This window comes from Salvia hispanica, chromosome 5, assembly GCF_029641045.1.
Source record: "Salvia hispanica isolate PSC_SH4W2 chromosome 5, Shi_PSC_v1, whole genome shotgun sequence".
Taxonomy (NCBI): domain Eukaryota; kingdom Viridiplantae; phylum Streptophyta; class Magnoliopsida; order Lamiales; family Lamiaceae; genus Salvia; species Salvia hispanica.
Genome location: NC_142696.1, coordinates 46,415,962 through 46,435,209, shown reverse-complemented (window position 1 = coordinate 46,435,209; position 19,248 = coordinate 46,415,962). Strand labels below are relative to the sequence as shown.

General features: G+C 37.5%; 4 protein-coding genes across 4 annotated transcripts; 2 read left to right on the top strand and 2 right to left on the bottom strand.

Annotated features, from left to right (window-relative positions):
* Positions 1-52: 52 nt before the first annotated feature.
* Positions 53-1,899, top strand: LOC125188586 (uncharacterized). The gene is made up of 3 exons (XM_048085524.2): positions 53-336; positions 701-813; positions 1,591-1,899. The coding sequence occupies exons 1-3, from the start codon at positions 174-176 to the stop codon at positions 1,669-1,671; spliced, it is 357 nt and encodes a 118-aa protein (XP_047941481.1). The 5' UTR covers positions 53-173; the 3' UTR covers positions 1,672-1,899.
* A 1,690-nt stretch (positions 1,900-3,589) lies between these two features.
* LOC125186354 (glutaredoxin-C9-like) lies at positions 3,590-4,426 on the bottom strand. The gene is made up of 2 exons (XM_048082705.2): positions 4,295-4,426; positions 3,590-4,142 (listed from the first exon to the last, which is right to left on the bottom strand). Exon 2 carries the CDS (start codon positions 4,119-4,121, stop codon positions 3,723-3,725), a length of 399 nt encoding a protein of 132 aa, XP_047938662.1. The 5' UTR covers positions 4,122-4,142; positions 4,295-4,426; the 3' UTR covers positions 3,590-3,722.
* A 7,551-nt stretch (positions 4,427-11,977) lies between these two features.
* Positions 11,978-14,361, top strand: INT2 (inositol transporter 2). Its single transcript, XM_048084536.2, has 5 exons — positions 11,978-12,310; positions 12,401-12,807; positions 12,875-12,982; positions 13,065-13,667; positions 13,762-14,361. Exons 1-5 carry the CDS (start codon positions 12,169-12,171, stop codon positions 14,245-14,247), a joined length of 1,746 nt encoding a protein of 581 aa, XP_047940493.1. The 5' UTR covers positions 11,978-12,168; the 3' UTR covers positions 14,248-14,361.
* Positions 14,313-16,040, bottom strand: LOC125187889 (large ribosomal subunit protein uL14mz-like). The gene is made up of 3 exons (XM_048084538.2): positions 15,872-16,040; positions 15,221-15,312; positions 14,313-14,831 (listed from the first exon to the last, which is right to left on the bottom strand). Exons 1-3 carry the CDS (start codon positions 15,903-15,905, stop codon positions 14,457-14,459), a joined length of 501 nt encoding a protein of 166 aa, XP_047940495.1. The 5' UTR covers positions 15,906-16,040; the 3' UTR covers positions 14,313-14,456.
* Between the last annotated feature and the right edge of the window lie 3,208 nt (positions 16,041-19,248).

The following is a 19,248-nucleotide window of genomic DNA, read 5'->3' as shown; positions in this document are numbered from 1 at the left end:
AAGAAGGGCCCTACCATATTTAGGGAAAAAATAAAGCAAACATTTTTATTTTCATTTTTCGATTTTTCTTATCAATAGAAACAAAATTTGTTTTAGCTGAATCAAGTCACAGTTAAGATTCAGAAATTTTCAATTGGGGAAGTTCTGATTACCATTGAATTTCGCGATTGCAGATGGGGGAGCTTCAAATTCAACACCCCTTTTCTCTTCCACCTCCGCCGCTGCCCCCTCTCCCTCCGCCGTCTCCGTCGCGCGATGACTCCGCTCCGCCTGAGCCCTCATCTCGGGAAGACAATTCTCCTCCTCCTCCCGCCCCTCCTTTCGATCCTAGCAGAAGTAACCCTCTCTCTCTCTCTACATTCTGGCTTGTGATTTTTTTGAATTATTGTATTGTTATGATCTTAAACTGCTCTGTGTAAACTCAATTGTGCTCAATTTCTATTATCTATACCTAATTCTTTGGCGTAGGATCATAACCGGATCTTAATGATGAATAATTTGCAATTTAGCCTAAATGTTTTGCATTTTGTGTGCATTATTAGGAAGCCATTGTAGATTTTAGGTGTAAATACTGTTTGGGTAGTATGGAGTTCTGCTGCATCAATTTGGTTGCAGAAACACCTTGAATCAAGTTATGGTTATGTTTGGGTGCAGTCATGCCCCATTTTCTTATCTATGAGCTTGTTTTGTGTTATTGAAGTGATTGGGATCATCAAAAGGAAGGCCATGATCAAAGAATTGGCAGCTGCATATCATGCTGAGTGCCTCACCTACTGCCAGGAACTATTGGAACTACAGAAAAATGTCGACGAGGCAAGTGGTTTTCACGTTCTCGTGCTATTTTCTGTATTGTGTGCTCTTTTCATTATCTATGTTACTATAGATGGGTGATTAATAAGGGTAATGCCACAGTTATCACTAGAGGAACCATTAGCAGATGAATTTATTCCTTTTGATGCTTATACGGTAGACTGTTCCTAGTGCGATAACTGTTATCAACGTAAACCAGGATTTCTGACCAACCACTTGTAGTTCAATACCCCCACGCGGAAAGTAAGAAAGACTAGCAGGCACCAAGATGATTCCAATGCTATTTATAAAAGCATATGTTTCTAGTGATGGACTAGTTAGTTTTAGCAGAGGGAACTATGGTTGGCTGTTGGTTCTTTTGAATAACTAAAAGAAATCTTTGTCAAAAGTATTGTTACCCAAGTGCATTGGCTGTGATAGAATGGCTGAATTACTGAGCAGGGTGAAAGAAACAGCTTCGACCGTGAAAAAAGTCTTTTAAAGCCTCTATATTTTGTGGATATAAAGTGAAGAGGATAATTTTCTGACCTGCATTCACTCTCAATGAAAATGAGTATGAAAACTTGGACACTGAGTGGTGCAGTCTTTTGGATCAGCAGAGGCCGAATTGTGGACTATAGCTAACAGACTATTGATCATTAACAAGCTACTTAATCGTAACCCTGAAGAAAATCTTGCTCGAATATCTCCCAACCATTCACTCTGCCTCTGGAAGACATAGTGCTCAATAGTCTCCCATCCTATCTCATTTAATTAATATCTTCTTTAATTACAATGCAGCCATTCACAGACATAAAACTTCCGGAGGAGCCAAGGAAAGAAGTACAAAGACCTGCCAAACGCGTCAAGAAGTCCCGCTAGGTGTCAATACGAGTTCAAGGTCTCTTCATCTCAATCCCACTTAGCAGTATCAAGAGGAACCATATCAGTTTAAGATGGCATTGAATAAATTGCTGATATTTTCTTATTCTGGTCGTACTTGGTAGGTGCATCATGCTCTCTAGCAATAACTGTCCTTAGTTCTTGTAGAAGTTCATGAGCTTTCATTTGTTTTGGTTTGAGTTGGTAATTGATGTGTTATTACTAGGACTTTTGCAATCTTATCCTATTGATGGAATATAATCAAGCTAAGTTAGTTCAAATGATAGAAATTATCGAGAGATCTGGGAAAGATTAAAGTTTCAATTCATCTTAATCAATAATGGATTGGTCCATATTATTTTTATCTAAGTTAATCTCTGAAAGTAAATGATTTCTTAAAGTTAGTTTATTTTCACAGCTATAGATTGCTGAGATGAAAATGTGGTTAATGGCTGTCTAAAAAAAGAACCTCGACTTATAAAGTTATAATGCAATGTTTCACTTTTCATAAGCAATACTCCCTTCGTCCCCGATTAAGAGTCATACTTTTCCATTTCGGTCCGTCCCCAATTAAGAGTCACACTTCATTTTTACCATAAATAGTAAGTAGGTCTCACATTCCACTAACTCACCCCACTCACATTTTATTATAAAACCAATATAAAAAAGTGAATCCCACATTCCACTTACTTTTTCAACCAATTTGTCTTTACATTTCTTAAAACCCATATCCGGTCAAAGTGTGACTCCTAATTGGGGACAGAGGGAGTACTTTTTTTTGCTGGCATATTGATTTATTTTATTACCCTTATAGAGTGAGATTTTAGAGAAGAAACTCACATGCATTGTAGTTTAACAGAAAACAACTCATGTTTTATTCGTTTGGGTACTAATAAGTAAATGTTTCCGGTAATACTCATCCAGCCTTACTATGCATAGTTAAATCGAAAACATTGGTTCGACTTGAAACCAAACCGGCTATCCAATTTTAGAACTGTATCCGTTTCTCACCGGTGGAACCCATACCATTGCCGGTTCTGAATTCTAACTTTTTGCCACCAATTTGGATCAAAATTGAAGAATATCGTGCAAAGAAAACTAGCCACCAGTTTAAAATCTAAATCGAATTTACTTCAACGGACCGATTATGATTATACTTTGATTGGAATTGTAACCGTCGATTTCGAAACGAACAATTTTTATATCCCTGATAGTCAGTCTTAAATTTTACTATCAAGGAAGCAAAGAATATCTGTCACTTCTTGTTCCAGACAAGAACGCAGCCAATTAATACAAACCAATTCCAACCTGAATTGAATAAAATTTGGGCTATTTCCTTCTGTCGTCAAATTTCTTTTTAACTTTTCATTCTAAACAGAAAGACCACTTAAAGAATTTATTTTATTGGTAGTACTGGAGATATAATAACGCAGTGAGATCACTGCATATTTTTTTGCAGTGAACTAACCTCTCTCTGTATGGAGAAATCAAACTTGTATGACTACGCAAATGGGATAAAAAAAAATGTAGAACTCACGCTGATCGCAGCAGCAGCCCTCAAAAATAGAACATAATTTCATTTAATAATTATATTTATTCCCTTATACCAGAAAATAAAGAGACAAATTTATAATGTTCCATGACCGTGGTCGGTTATTCAGAGGCATTTTTCTGGAAATTTTGTACTGCATTACACTTTTCGTCAGCCACCATTAATCAAGGGCATAATTGGCACAAAAAATTAAGTCCTCAGCCCTAGATAGGCATGCGGAGCTAGATTTTCTGTTTTTGGTTAATTAATCGCACTTGGTTATGAACACAAAAATGTAATCAATTAGTGTAAATTAATTAATTATTTGCTTTTTAAATTTCAAGTGAAGAAGATGAAGATGAAGATGAAGATGAGAAAAGCTATGATAATTAATTGAGTTTTTATGATAACATAGCATAATTTATGTACATGAAATATGTCACAAATCTCTTCATGCATATGTGATGATGAAACGGAAATAGGTTAAAGGAGTTAGTTAAAGTAACAGGAGGAGAAGAGATCAGAGCCAGAGAGCACCGGCGTTTTTGAGGAGCGGAACGAGCGATCCGCTGATGTGGCAGGCCATGACGGTCTCGATCCCGCCGAGGAACTTTCCGCCGACGAAGACCGCCGGAACAGGCTTTCCTCCGCCGCTGGCGGAGAGGCGGTGCAGCAGCGCGAGGATCTGGCCGCCGGAGGCGTCGCGGTCGAGCTCGACGACGGTAGGACCGACGCCGAGGCCGAAGAGGAGCTGCTTGACGACGTGGCACATGCAGCAGCCGCTGATGGTGAAGACGACCACCGCGTTGCCGGAGACGAGCGCGCTCACCTTCTCGCACACCGATTCGAAGTCCGACGCCGCCTGATCCGCGCAGCCGTTGATCCTCACCGCAGATCGGACGCCTTTCGCTACCTCCATTGCTGCGATCTGCGATTGGATCTGGATTTCAAGTAATTGAAGGTTTTAGAGAGAGATCTGGAAAATGATGAAGATGAATTGAGAGCTAGGGCTTGCATTGCATATATGCATATTTATATATATACACATAGAGAGAGAAGAGGAGAGAAGAGGAGAGAGAGGAGAGTACGTACGTAGTGGAGGCAGGCATATAGGTGGTACAGTAGCACAGGAGAAGTGTCTGGCGGCCTTGAAATCTCATGCTTTCTGCATTCAGCTTTATCTCTCAACTATTTTGCGGATTACTATACAATTGTACCATTATATCACAACCAAATGCGAGAATTCTGTTGTGTTTGCCCCAACCACCTAAATATCTGTGTTAATCATGCAAATCATTTCTTTTCAAAAAAAAATCGTAGCGTGTTTTCACTTCTTAGAATAATTAGAGGGTGTTCGGTCTGCATGATTGGAAACCGAACACCACCTTAGTGTATACGTAGATATGAAAATTCTTTTAAATTTGGCTTTTAAATGTGTCACCGACCTCATTGTTCCAGCCCAATCGTTTGAGGTTTGTTTAACATGTCTCATTTAATAGACTAGTATCCAGAGATAACTTCTTATATTAGCTAGGTTGCACCATATCTAACTTGAAGTGGTGATTTGTTGCTAGGACTAGTACTGGCGTGATCAATCAGGACGTTGGCCTTTTAAGTGGGTTGAATGTTCAAATCGGTTGTGTTTAAGTCAATAACATGACAATAGTTATCTTTAATGGTAGGGTTCTATTAAATTCGATCTTACTAGCTACTCTTGATCATGACGTGGTAGTTTAACTTTTTACATTGATTTTTGGTTTGTTTGTCATCTCTAATTTGAAATGAATATCATTTACTATCTCTCGGAGGTAAAAGCTTCAATTATGTGCATCTAGATAGCTCGAAATGGTAGTTTGTTAGAATTAGTCAATTAGCCATGACCAACTATTAAATTGAAATGGTGACCCATAAGGTAGTGGGCTATAATAGGACTAGCTAGCCGTGGCCAACAAGCACAATGCCTATTCATGAGGGTGGAATCCAATTGCAGAGTATGGGACTTCTAATATTTTTATTTTGGTACTAATATGTACTGCTTCCGTCCCCAAATTTTGACACAGTTTACTATTTCGGTCTGTCTCTGAAAATTTGACACACTTCACTTTTACCATTTTTGGTAGTGGACCTCATATTCCACTAACTCATTCCTACTCACATTTTATTACTCCATCCGTCCGTGAAAATTTGTCACCTTTTACTTTTACCATTTTTGGTAGTGGACCTCATATTCCACTAACTCATTCTCACTCACATTTTATTATAAAACTAATATATAAAAGTAGGACCCACATGCCACTAACTTTTTCAAGTCACCTTCTATTACATTTCTTAAAACCCGTGTCCGGTCAAATGGTGATAAATTATGGGGGACGGAGGGAGTATAAAACTAATACTTTAAAAGTAGGACCCACATCCCATCAATTTTTTCAACTAACTTTCCATTACATTTCTTAAAACCCGTATCGAGTCATAGTATGTCAAAATTTGAGGGACGGATGTAGTACTACACAAATCAAATAAGATTAAAGTAAAGAAATTAAGAAGCAGAATAGGGGGGAAATAATCACCAAAAAAATCCAGTATGGATGAATAAAGTAGTGCATACGGATTGATAAACGTACAACTCTTTGTTCGTATTGTCAAAATTTGTTAGGATATGCTTTTTGAAGGTGACAACATATATTCATTCTTCTTTTGCATTTTCATCACGTCCCATTCTTTTCTTTATCACACTCATATACTCACCAGTCACCCAACTGCAACCAATATACTAATTCATCCACAAATCAATTTTAGAAAAAAAAAACAATATCTTGGAGATAATATTAATAAATCGAAAAACTATTCAAAAATGATTCAGTTGGTACTCCCTCCGTCCCGATTAAGAGTCACACTTTGACCGAGCACGAGTTTTAAGAAATGTAAAGAAAAGTTGGTTAAAAAAGTTAGTGGAATGTAGGACCCATTTTTTTATATTGATTTTATAATAACATGTGAGTGAATTGAGTTAGTGGAACGTGGGACCTACTTACTATTTATGATAAAAATGAAATGTGATTCTTAATTGGGGACAGATCGAAATAAAAAAATGTGAATCTTAATCGGGGACGGAGAGTAGCATGGAGTTCACAGCGGGGCCCACCAGTCCAAGCTACTCCTCATAATCACAACAGAAAAACATGAAGAATAATAGTACTAATAAAAAAAGAAATGGGAGTAATAATAAATAAATGCATTAAATGAATAGTGTAGTGTATAGACTAGAGAGAGAGTTACGGCCGCGATTGAATAGTAAAGCGCCGACAAGCCGACAGCAGACGCCTTAAACGCCGTCGTTTAAATGCAGGACGACGACATAGCTGACACCAACGCCGTCTGATCATATCTCCTTTTTCTCTGCAAATATCAAATTTCTGCAGGTTTAAATGGAAAGGCCCAGGCCCGGCCCGTATCTGAGCCCAATAGCTTTCACAATTCTGGCCCAGTAATAGGTTTTTGGGCCTGCCAATTATTAAAACAAAAAAAGAGGAATAAATTAAGAAGATGGAATGGGTGTCACGGGAGATTCATGACAGGGACATTTGTCTAACGAGAATAATGTAGAAGTAGTATTTTATTTCCTTATTTATGTTACATCAAATCGAGAGAAAGGGAAAGATATCTGATTATATTATCGCCATATTATTTTACTAGTACGTACAATCACATTTTTATCTCCTCTAGAAATTTGTTAGTAAAACCTTTCCTATAAACATTTTCTTAACTTAATTCATAAAATTGTACATTTATTAAAACAAAAATTTGTATGAGAACTTAATGAAATAGAAAATCAAAGTATAATAGAAAATTGTAGACTATACTTTTATTTATTTGTGTACATATGCGATGTAGTCATGCTATTTGTGATTATAAAAAATTAGGCTTAAGAGTGTCCACGATAGTGGCACAGCCACGTCACAACCACAAAAAGAAATAAACTTGTCTGCCTAGTCATCACAGCCATGACTCAGCCACAAAAACTTGTCTAGCCACGCTACAGACACAAATCTTATTTTATCAATTGTTGGAATATTTTAATTGGACTAGAATAAAATTAATTAGACAAACATAATTAGAAAAAAAAATTATTCCTAGGTATTTTATAGATATGAGAAATATTTGAGCTTTGAAATTGGAATGTAATAAAAAAAATGAATTGAGAATATGTATTTTATAAATAAAAATTAAAGAACTAAAAAAAATCGAAAAATAGCTGCCGCGGTGGTCTTGCGGCGTGCAATAGGCCGCCACGGAACAGCCGCGCGACCGCCGCTTACCCACCCAGCGCAGTCGAGCACCCGGTTGTGGCACCACCGCCGTGGCTCTAAGGCGGCTTACAATAGGCCGCCGCGACGGCTCTACTGTGGACACTCTAAGTAAATATGGTAGAAGGCTAGAAGCAAATATTGATACGATTATGTGAATGTGGGATTAGGCATTAGATACACACATGTCTAAGTACCTTTTTGCTTGGACCACTGCTCACAACTAAGCACTTGTAACATTTTTGTTAAATGCAACATGCATTTGTCTTCTAAAAGTGTACACCTAAAATCTTCTATCATTGTTTGATTAATTAATAATTATGTTTAGGCATAACATATATTCTCATCTATTAAGTTTTACTTATTTTATTCCAAGGCATGATGGGCCTTGCCAACCGAGAAAGGTTTCGCTACTTAAAGGAATAAAGTTAAATCATCAATAATGGGATAACTTTCATGTTGCTAGCATGCGATTAGGTAAGTTTAATTATTGAATGAAAATGTTATGAATCTGGATTTAATTGAGTTTGTGTATAGATATTAGACATCGGTGAATCTATGTGAATTGTGAACTCATAATAAGTAGGTGATATTTTCAGATGCTGATTTTAATTGAAGTTTCCGACTTTAGTGGGTCGACGATCACTTCAACCTTCTACGAACTACATTTAGGAATAATTTCACATGCCGAAAATCAATTGCTGAAAATGGAGAGTAATGTTATTATCTTATTGTAATCAAATGAAAACTCTAAATATTGTACAAACTCAAAACTATAATCTGGACCATTGAAAAATGTCAACAGATCACAAAAAAACATCAACAGGAAAATGTCAACAGAATTTCAACGGTAGTCAATGATTGATGTTGTGTTGATATTGTGTTAATACTCTGTTGACATTAAAATTTTGAAATTTTACACTGTGTTGATATTGTACTGAAACTGTGTTAAAGCTGTGTTGAGGAATTTTGAGTTTGTACAATATATAAGTTTGCATTTTATCACTACCCATTAACATAATGTGTTAGAGCAAAAGTTCATTTCCACACACACGTGTGTGTGTTAAGAGTGTTTTACTAATGGGATTAGTTTAATTCACTATATATAGGAGAGTGATCAATTGCTAACTCATTATTTAATTGCTAACTACAACTAATTTAAGGCCATCGGATTTTAGAAAACATGTGGTCTACAATTTGCCACGTGTAATTTTCGTTTTTATTAATTAAATCGAAAAAGATAAAAAAAAAACTCAAAATTAGGGTTTTGGATGAAAATGTCAATATAGTGTTCCGAAAATATCAACACAATGCTTTGAGAATGTCAACACAATGCTTTAAGAATGTTAACCCATTGCTTATATTGACATTCTATATGTATTATATTGACATATTTTGTATAGTATGTTGACATTTCTGCTTGTACGAAAAAATTAAAAAAATTTAAATTTTTTTTCAAATTTTAACGTCGGAACATATGCATGTATGATATCGTTGGAATCCTTATGAAATTATCTTTAATTTGATATATGTTATATGAATTTAAAGTTTTGAGATTTCTTTTAAAAGTTAGTTATAAATAAACATGTAGTTAATTGACATTAATACCCCTATTGATATTTTTTGAAATTAATCCTATGGTCCTATTGACGTTTTTCGTTGACGTGCCGCTACTCCCTCCGTCGTCGCGCACCCGCAGCACCGGCGAATTGGCTCCAGCTCCGATCGCCCTCACCCCAGTCGTCAACGCCGGAAGCGACGTCGCAGCTCTTGGAATTGGCGACGATCAGCCGTGAGTCGACTAAGGTTAGGGTTAAAGCTAGGGTTAGGGTTCCGGTCGGAAGAACCACCGCTGCTCTCGGACGAGCAATGGCTTCCGGCAACCTCCCTTCGTCGATCGCCGTTCAGTTCAGGGTGAGGGCCGCCGCGGTCTACCCGGCGGCGTGGACGAGCCCACATTCGTTTTCACGTCGCCGAGAGATCGCACGCCTACTCCCACTCGATTGGCGCGTTCTCTCGGGATCACCGGCACCGGCGGTCACACCGGCGGCGTGCACGAGTCCGCCGACGAATCGCACGTCTCTAGCGTTCCAAATATTTGAGTTCTTTGTTTCGATAGTTCTTGAGTTCATCATGCATAAAAATATAACAACTAAAAACAAGAACATGCTTCGAAAACAAAAACGCATGCATACATGAATTTCGCGAAATTTAAATCCAAATAATCAGAGCCAAAGACTGGCTCTGATACCAATTGAAGGGACTGGCAGCGGAAGCGCACACATAAATCAATTACATAATAATTCAGATCTATTTAGCGGATTATTTAGACAAATTCTATTCGCGTAATTATTACATGTATCATGCTCATAACTCAAATAATAACATGCTTTAAATTAATTGAAACCTAAAACATGCTTTTCTAAGGTTTAGCCATTATACCTTGATGATTCTCCAAAGAATCGAAGATGGCTAGCGCCTTCTCCACGTGAAGATCTTTTAGTACAAAATCACGGATCTTCTGACTGGTTCCCGGACTGTGAACTGATATCAGGGTGGGCTGATCTCACCAGCGCTCTAGGACTTAAATAGAGAAGACAGAAATCCTTTCCCACGGAGGAGAAGAATTCGACCACTCCTAGGACTAGGGGGGGCCGAAAATTTGAAAATAAAATTAAGTGTATTTTCTGTCTCCTTTATTCTCCTATTTATAATAAGTCACATATTGGGCCCAGTCAGAGATCTATGGAAGGCTTTGGATATGAGCTCCTCCAATTAGCTTTTTACTAATTAAATTAAACCCAATTTAATATAAGCTAAAATTGGAATATTACGAGCAGCCACTACAGAAGTAATACTGCACTCCCCATCCAAATCCGAAATTACAAGTACTTCGGGTTTCCAATACTTTATATTTATTTCCCGCGCTTAAGATAGAAACATCCATTAATTAATCATTGTCTGCTATGGACTTAATTAATTAATATCTTATTTATTCCAAGAGATGACTCAGCAAGAAAATCTTATTTATTATTCATAGAGTAATTAAACTCCAACTAGCTAGGTTCCGAATAATAAAACCTTATTTCAAGCTTCTCTTGAGGATGTTATCAAACGAGACTCACCTCGCGCACGATTCAACATAATAGCAATCCTAGCACCGCTAGATATTAATCACCACTACCCAATATACCAGGCTTATTGGGTTGCGAAAAACCCGCACCATTTGGTAAGTCAAAGTAGTGCATAATCAATACCGTATGCTCAATGCTAACGTACATTGATTGAGAAATAATTTACGAGACCTCGTCTTTCAGTAGATAGCATAAAGACTGTCTCGTTGTTAGATCCATTCAGTGCTATACCACACCAATGTCATCTTATTTCAGTAAGGCTTAGAAATAATCGGACTGACATTGCAACCTTTCACGATAGGTAGTCTAAGCCTATCTAGGTTGTGAAATTATTCTTTTTCTTTGTTTAGAACTGACCGTGTTACCTTAAAGTGGACGACGCCCACAACCGGTCTACTAAAACAAAGACTTAGACTTTGTTAAGTTACTTATACATTTAAATATGCAATAAACATCCATTAAATGTAAAACACAACAACATTATGACAAAAATAATCTGTTTATTCATTTGGAAAATAAAATAAGAGTTTTAACAGTATTCAATCACTCAAAATGTGATTTATGTGATTTCTAGTATACAAACTCTAACATGTATATATATATATAGCCATTTGTCAATACTGTAATTTATAAATTACAATGCGAGTCAGAACAATAAAATTATAAAAAGAATGACTCACAAAATTACAATTGAACAGAAATGCACAAACACGTCACGTTGCTTCAAAATAATTGATTTAGTACTTAATTGGGCCAAGTATATTTCTATGAGTAATAACTAACATCATCATAGTTTTGAATTAAGTATTCTCTCTATCCCACTAGAAATGAAACGTTTTCCTTTTTGGATTGTCCCATTAGAAATGAAACGTTTTTTAAAATAGAAATAACTTTATCGCTACTTTTCCCTCTCTCTTACTTTACTCTCTCTTCTTTAACTCACAAAACAACACTATGTAAAATCTTGTGCCGAAAAACAAGCGTTTCATATTTATTGGGACAGAGAGAGTAGTCATTTTGCTAAAAATGAACATGTATCCTTTATTTTTGTTGACAGAGGGTGGCGCATATGCACACAGAGAAAAATTTAGCACATAGTACTAAATCTGTACATTTATCACAAACTAAGTTTTTCTTATTCACTTAATTACCAGCCAATAAAATCAACGATATATAATTTTTCTTATTCACAAACTAAGTTTTTTCTTATTCACTTAATTTCACCATTTTTTTGGCAACGGGAGTGCTGATCTGCCTACATATATAATTACGTCCATGACTCAAACTTAATAAAGTTAAAGATACACAAAACCTTTTAGTTCACCAGTTTTTTTATTTAAATAACAAATTGAATTAATATTTTGTCTCATGATCAAATCTCATCTCCCAGTTTTCTACTGTTTATCTCCTCTCCCTCAGAGTTTCTAGTGGTTATCTCACTCCATAAATGAATCCCGTTTTTCCACTACTCTCTCATCTCTCTAAACATATATACACATAGACTTGAATTGTAGAATTATTAGTAGAAATGGAAGGAGGAGCTATACACGGCGGCGGAGCAGATACCTCTGCCTTCAAAGACTGCATCTCCCTCGCATCCAGCAATCCCTTTGTGCTCCGCCTCGCTTTCTCCGCCGGCATCGGTGGCCTCCTCTTTGGCTACGACACAGGTTTTGTTTTCATCACAGAGAGACACTGTGCCATGCATTTATGAATTTTTTGCTATGATTTTCATTTGATTTTTTTGGATGGATGTGCAGGTGTGATATCAGGAGCTCTTCTCTATATCAGAGATGACTTCAGCTCTGTCGATACAAAAACAGTGCTGCAAGAATCAATAGTGAGCATGGCTGTAGCGGGAGCCATCATAGGCGCTGCCACCGGCGGCTGGTTGAACGACAGATACGGGCGGCGGAGCGCCCTCCTCGTTGCCGACTTCCTCTTCTTCGTCGGAGCCATTCTGATGGCTGCAGCCCCAAATCCTGCCGTCCTGATAGTCGGGAGAGTGTTTGTCGGCCTTGGCGTCGGGATAGCTTCCATGACCTCGCCACTCTACATCTCTGAGGCATCTCCGGCAAAGATCAGAGGCGCCCTCGTCAGCACCAACGGATTTCTCATCACTGGCGGCCAGTTCCTCTCTTACCTAATCAACCTTGCTTTCACCAAGGTAATGCCGTTTCGGCTAAGTTTAAGGTTGTTGGATGAGAATAACAGTTTGATTTCAACGGGAGCAGGCACCCGGGACATGGCGGTGGATGCTCGGAGTGGCTGGATTGCCGGCTCTCCTGCAGTTCATACTGATGCTGCTGCTCCCAGAATCACCCCGTTGGCTTTACAGAAAGGTTGGTGCAATGCAATGCAATGCAAACCAAACCTCTGTTGTGATCAGTGGTATGTTGAGAAATATCTTCTTATTGTGAGCAGGGCAGAGAAGATGAAGCTGAAGCAATATTAAAAAAGATATATTCGCCTGAACAAGTTCTTGTTGAGATGGAAAACCTCAAGGAGTCGATTGAGAAAGAGGCGGTTGAGAATTCGTCGTCTGAAAAGATCAGCATGGTGAAGCTGCTGGGGACGACAACAGTTCGAAGAGGGCTCGTGGCCGGAGTAGGGCTACAGGTGTTCCAGCAGTTTGTGGGCATTAACACGGTCATGTACTACAGCCCCACGATAGTTCAGCTGGCTGGCTTTGCATCGAACCGGACAGCACTCCTGCTGTCGCTTGTCACTGCAGGGATGAATGCGTTTGGCTCCATCATCAGCATATACTTCATCGACAGAACAGGAAGGAAGAAGCTGCTCGTCATAAGTTTATGTGGCGTTGTCGTGTCACTCGGCCTTCTGTCAGCCGTGTTTCATGAAACTGCATCGCATTCACCGGCAGTCAGTGCAGCAGAGACGTCAAGACTTGCTCCATACACCTGCCCCGACTATCAGTCAGCAGGGGCAGCCCCTTTGTGGAACTGCATGAAGTGCTTGAAAGCAGAGTCTCCAAGCTGTGGGTTCTGTGGATCAGCTAAGGACAAGGTAGAAATAGCATTCATTAAAACATTGAAACGAACAATGTATAGTGAGTGAGTTACAATACTAACCTCCCTTTTCATTCCTTTGACTCTTGCAGATGCTTCCCGGAGCATGTTTGCTGTCGAACAACACGGTGAGGGACAACATCTGCCACGGAGAAGGCAAGGCATGGTACACGAGGGGATGCCCGAGCAGCTTTGGCTGGTTAGCCCTAGTTGGACTATCCCTGTACATCTTATTCTTCTCACCTGGAATGGGCACAGTTCCGTGGATTGTCAACTCCGAAATATACCCTCTGCGATTTCGTGGCATCTGTGGAGGCATTGCTGCAACGGCAAATTGGATATCTAACCTGATCGTTGCACAGTTTTTTCTATCCTTAACAGAAGCAATTGGCACTTCTTGGACATTCCTTTTGTTTGGAGTTATATCAGTTGTAGCTCTGCTCTTTGTGCTGGTTTGCGTGCCTGAAACGAAGGGCCTTCCCATCGAGGAAGTCGAAAAGATGCTGGAGGGGAGAGCTCTACAGTTGAAATTCTGGGCGAGAAGGTCTGATTCACCGAGGCACAACCTGCAAATGTGAAAAGATAGGCTTGTCCAGGAGTAGGACTGGAAAATTCCATATATATTTTCAGTAATTTTCCGAAGTCTGTAAAACTAAATTATTCAATAATAATAATGAAACTCAGTTCGCACAGATCGCAATGATATATTCAAGTACTACAATAGTTCATAACCTCATTAAAAGGGAGAATAAAATGACAGATATAAGCAGAGGCCTGTGATAACACTCTAGGCAATTTGCTCAGCAAGACTGAGAATCTTGAGATGTTTCTTCTTTCTCAACTCATGAGGAACAGGGCCAAACACTCTGGTGCCAATTGGCTCGCCTTGCTTGTTGATGAGTACAACAGCATTGTCGTCAAACTTGACTTCACTCCCATCACAACGGCCCCGTGGCATTGCAGCGCGAACTACAACAGCATAGTGAACATCTCCTTTCTTCACTTTCCCACCAACATGTGCTTCCTTAACCGATGCTACTATTACGTCCCCCAATCTAGCTCCTTTCTTTCCCTTCAATGCTTGTATGCACATCACTCTTTTTGCCCCGGAGTTGTCCACCACTTTAAGGTTGGTCCTCATCTGAATGAATGTTCTTGTTTGCTGGAGAATCACATATTCAAAGTCACATAACCAATCTCCCAGACATGATCATTCTTGTAACTTATAAGACAAAAGATTTATTAAACATATCCCGTTCGCCTTCAGACTAATAATAGCACACTCACATGCTAAACCAAAACACCTTCTGGCACATTAGTTTAGTCAGAAACCAACAAACATCCACAAGATTTAAAACAAGAAGTTGTAATGATACTTAGCAATAGCACGGTCACAGGTGTCGGGAGTTACATTCACCTCATGGCTTATAATCTTCAACACGTTAGCAAATAGATACCTGATCTAAGATTCTAAGCTAAAGATAATGAATGCACCACGAACAAATGCCAAACTCATGTGAAAAAAAAAACAAGGGAAACACCGAAACTAACTTGAGATAAGAAATCCATATCTGCCAATTTGGAAGACGGTCTGCTCGCCCCAAGAGCATTGTTGCTCAGACCACCCAGGATTGAACGGCCAACTGATGTTTCATCAACACATGCGATAAGAAGATTAGATATTAGCGCTTGGCAAGATTGCAACTATCGAAACTCATGATCAAATGCTAAGCAGATGTCTGCACACCAAATCTACCAGAGATTATCAATATCTAAACTAATAATCAGATGTTTCCAATCAAAATGTGCCTAAAGGAGGTCACTAAAATATTCATTTGACCTTGGCCTATCGACATAGCCTCGATCTAAACTCACCATTGGCAGATTACACTAAATTTTGATCTAGCTCATTTCTGTTTTGCTTATTCATGTAATTAGGGAAATACGAAACCTAGTTAGGGCAAAATATTCACCTCCAATAGCCAATTCTCATGAAAGGAATCAACAAAATAAAACACGATAACAGATTGCACATAACTGAAGGTAAACTCTCAGAAAAAAGCAGAACAAAGTATAATGAAATTCATTTTCTACTCTTAATCCAAGCTCCACGGCCTTTCTCACTCTAGAACGTGATGGAAATAACATAAAACGGAAAATAATTGAGAAAAATCGCAATCGAGTTCACTGAAACATACGTACCACGAAACAATTTAGAAGAATTTGAAGCAGCCATTAATCGGAGAGAATGAGAATTTTGTTAACACAGCAATCACGCGACAGTCCGCTTTTGACCTAACCGGTGGTATGAGCTGATCACGGCGGCGGATGGTGGCGATGCGAGAAATTGGATCTAACTAAATTTCGATTGCATTGATAATGGATAATTGGGCTTCAAATTTTACTATTTGATAGGCCCAATTTATTATATGCTTTTAATGGATCTTCGATTTTCATGGCCCAATAAAATTGATTAGGATTTTGTATATAGTGTTCGGTTGCCAAGATTAAATCTCATTATTAAATATGTATCATGTTTGGTTCATAAGATTGAACCCTACAACTTAATCATAGATGAATAGTCTTATGATAATTAGTCATAGCTTCCCCCCTCCAACTAAAATAATCCCACAACTTAATCCTAGATGGATAGTCTCATGATATTAGTCATGACAACCAGCGCCACCAAGTTCCATGTATTAGCCTATAGGTTTGATAAGTCTTTGTTCAAAGTGAGGAAACAAAATTTGCGAGATTGTTGTCGATGTCGAAAGGCAACAATGCAACGGACGTCATTGTCAATCGACGACGAATGAAAAACTGAAGTTAATTACAATCCTCGTAACATTGACGGTAAAACAAAATTTTGTGGAGATTTTTGTCCAGATTATTTGGTTAGTCAACCCCAATCCCATCTAAATCTGTCACTTGAAGGTTGAGAAAAGACTACTTCTTTGAAGGCTAGGATCATGGATCTGTAGTATCCAGTCTTTTCTCTTGCTAGAGCAAATGTATGAGGAGTTGAAGAAGATGGTCGGATGACAAGGATAGGACCAAGCGTGCAGTCAATGAACATTGAAAAAGTGATTTTTCTTTTGTCTCTGTTATATTGTTTTTATTTCCTGATCTTGCTTGCTCGGTAAATTTGTTACATGTTGTGTGCTTCGTTTGAAGGAGTGTGTGTCCACCTTTAGTTATTTGTTAATTTTTGTATTGCATTAAGCGCATGTTGATTTGGGCTATGCTAGGTTATGAACTTCTCTCTCTTTGAATTGTTTGATCATATTTTCCAAGACAAAACTTTTTATTATAGAGAAAGTGTATTATTATAAGTGCCGAAGATTAATCCTAAATTGAATTTCCATAAATTTACAAACTTCCATTTTACAAGCACAAAGAAATCCATCTAACTTGCATCTTTTATACAAGCACAAAGCGACTTCTTGTTAGGATAAATAGTAATTTTAGGTTTATCTAGATGTTGGTAATTCAGATTTTCCTCTTAAAAAATGATTACTTTATTAGGATAAAAAAGGTTATTACTCCTACAAAGTTGGAATAGCACATGTTACCGTATCTCTTAAAAAATAAAAACAATAAATTATTCCGTATTAAATACCTAAGTGTCGCTTATATATGTCGTGGTCCATGCTCCATATATACGAACATACCTCATCTGTTAGATGAATTAAATAATTCTAGTAACTTAATAGAGAAAAAAAGTTAGATAAAGAGACTACTTAGCAATTTTCTTTATATAGAAATACATCTAACAAATAGCAGATGCGAATTCTATGTGTTCGGCTTCAAATCTTAATGCTTTATTTATGTAAATTTCTAATAATTATATCGCGATTCGAAATTCAAATATGCTTATATAATGATTTTAGTGGAATATAGATTAATTGGTGTAGTGTATTAAAGTAAAGAAAATTGTTCCAGTATTTTATTTTAATAATACACCCAAAAGATTTCAGTCAAAGAGTTGTATTGTAATAAGGACGCATCATTGTCCTGTGACTTTTGCCATTTCAATATACATCCTTCTATTTTCACGTGGAAAGTAATACTACTTCTTCCGTCCCGCTAGAATACATGCTTTTAGTTAAATACTACATATTTTAATATTCAATTAGTAACTAATAGATCCCACCTTATTAGAAATTTAAAAAAAAAATTCTAAAATAAGAAAATACATACTATATGAAATGAACTAATAAGAAAAGAATGCATACCCATTTGAAACAAAATACTACTTTATATCACTTATACATGACTCATTTGTCTGACATCACAATATAATAGTAAGACTTAAAATATTTATTTGGAATATCCTCAATTATAGATGGATTAAGATTATGATTTGTTCAATAGTTTTGTGTTAAAATGACAACCCCTCTTAAAGTGACACCATGACATCACTTACACAGCAATATTATAAATGCAACACAGTAATATTCAATATGCTAGACATTGTCTAGCGTGTTGGATATTGTTATCCAAGAAAAATTGATGTATAATGTACAACATATTGCTGACCGTCTTTTTAAAAAAAAAAATTAACTACATAGCAGCTTATTATTTGTCCACGTCCACATGTACAAATAATTGGAGGTATTAGCACCCTAGTATGAATATAGTCTAATATTTGCAACGAATACAAATTCCTTTAGAAGGTGATATCATGATAGCTCAATTTTACTATTTCATGGAAAATCGCAACACTATGGATGTGATGTCGCCGGATCAAACCGCTAAATCCAAATTTGGAATCGAAATCGACAAGACAAAGGAAAATGATGGTTCTGGTTCATAAATTGTAAATTTTGGATGGTTTTCCATGTCCCATTTTACTGGGTTTTGGGTCAAAATTGACAATTGTTAGTTATGAACTTATGATTATACTAGAAAATTATATAATTGGAATCGATTTGGTAGAATCGATATGCCGATTTTAGTTCAGCTCGTGAGATGCAATTACAATTCAAAAATAGGATCAACCGAGTTGGTCCCAATTGAACTGGCATTTTGGGTTCACTATGCGTTCTTACTATACTACTACCTTCGTCCACCAAAATTTGTCCCACTTTGATCCGGTACGGATTTTAAGAAATGTAAAGAAAAGTGAGTTGAAAAAGTTAGTAGATTGTGGTCCTACTTTTATGTATAGTTTTATAATAAAATGTGAGTAAGAATGAATTAGTGGAATATGAGGTCCACTACAAAAAATGATAAAAGTGAAATGTGACAAATTTTGAGGGACAGACGGAAATGGAAAAATGAGACAAATTTTGGTGGACGGATGTAGTACTTACTACTCCCTCCGTTCGCGAATATGAGTCACATTTTTCCATTTTAGTCCGTCCGCGAATAAGAGTCCTAGTTCACTTTTACCATAAATGGTAATAGGGTCTCACCTTCCATTAATGCATTCCACTCACATTTCATTTATGTGAGACCGCTATTCCACTAATTTTTTTCTACCCACTCTTTTTAACATTTCTTAAAACTCGTACCGCCAAGAAATAAGACTCCTAATGAAGGACAGAGGGAGTATATTATAGTAGAATCTCAAAAAT

Excerpts from the sequence above, each read along its gene's own strand:
- LOC125188586 (XM_048085524.2), top strand. The coding sequence starts at position 174 with ATGGGGGAGCTTCAAATTCAACACCCCTTTTCTCTTCCACCTCCGCCG. Across the intron at positions 337-700 it reads TCCTTTCGATCCTAGCAGAA|TGATTGGGATCATCAAAAGG; the intron begins GTAACCCTCTCT and ends GTGTTATTGAAG. Across the intron at positions 814-1,590 it reads TACAGAAAAATGTCGACGAG|CCATTCACAGACATAAAACT; the intron begins GCAAGTGGTTTT and ends ATTACAATGCAG.
- LOC125186354 (XM_048082705.2), bottom strand. The coding sequence starts at position 4,121 with ATGGAGGTAGCGAAAGGCGTCCGATCTGCGGTGAGGATCAACGGCTGC.
- INT2 (XM_048084536.2), top strand. The coding sequence starts at position 12,169 with ATGGAAGGAGGAGCTATACACGGCGGCGGAGCAGATACCTCTGCCTTC. Across the intron at positions 12,808-12,874 it reads TCAACCTTGCTTTCACCAAG|GCACCCGGGACATGGCGGTG; the intron begins GTAATGCCGTTT and ends CAACGGGAGCAG. Across the intron at positions 13,668-13,761 it reads GTGGATCAGCTAAGGACAAG|ATGCTTCCCGGAGCATGTTT; the intron begins GTAGAAATAGCA and ends TGACTCTTGCAG.
- LOC125187889 (XM_048084538.2), bottom strand. The coding sequence starts at position 15,905 with ATGGCTGCTTCAAATTCTTCTAAATTGTTTCGTG. Across the intron at positions 15,313-15,871 it reads TTCTTCTAAATTGTTTCGTG|TTGGCCGTTCAATCCTGGGT; the intron begins GTACGTATGTTT and ends ATGAAACATCAG. Across the intron at positions 14,832-15,220 it reads ATATGGATTTCTTATCTCAA|CAAACAAGAACATTCATTCA; the intron begins GTTAGTTTCGGT and ends GTGATTCTCCAG.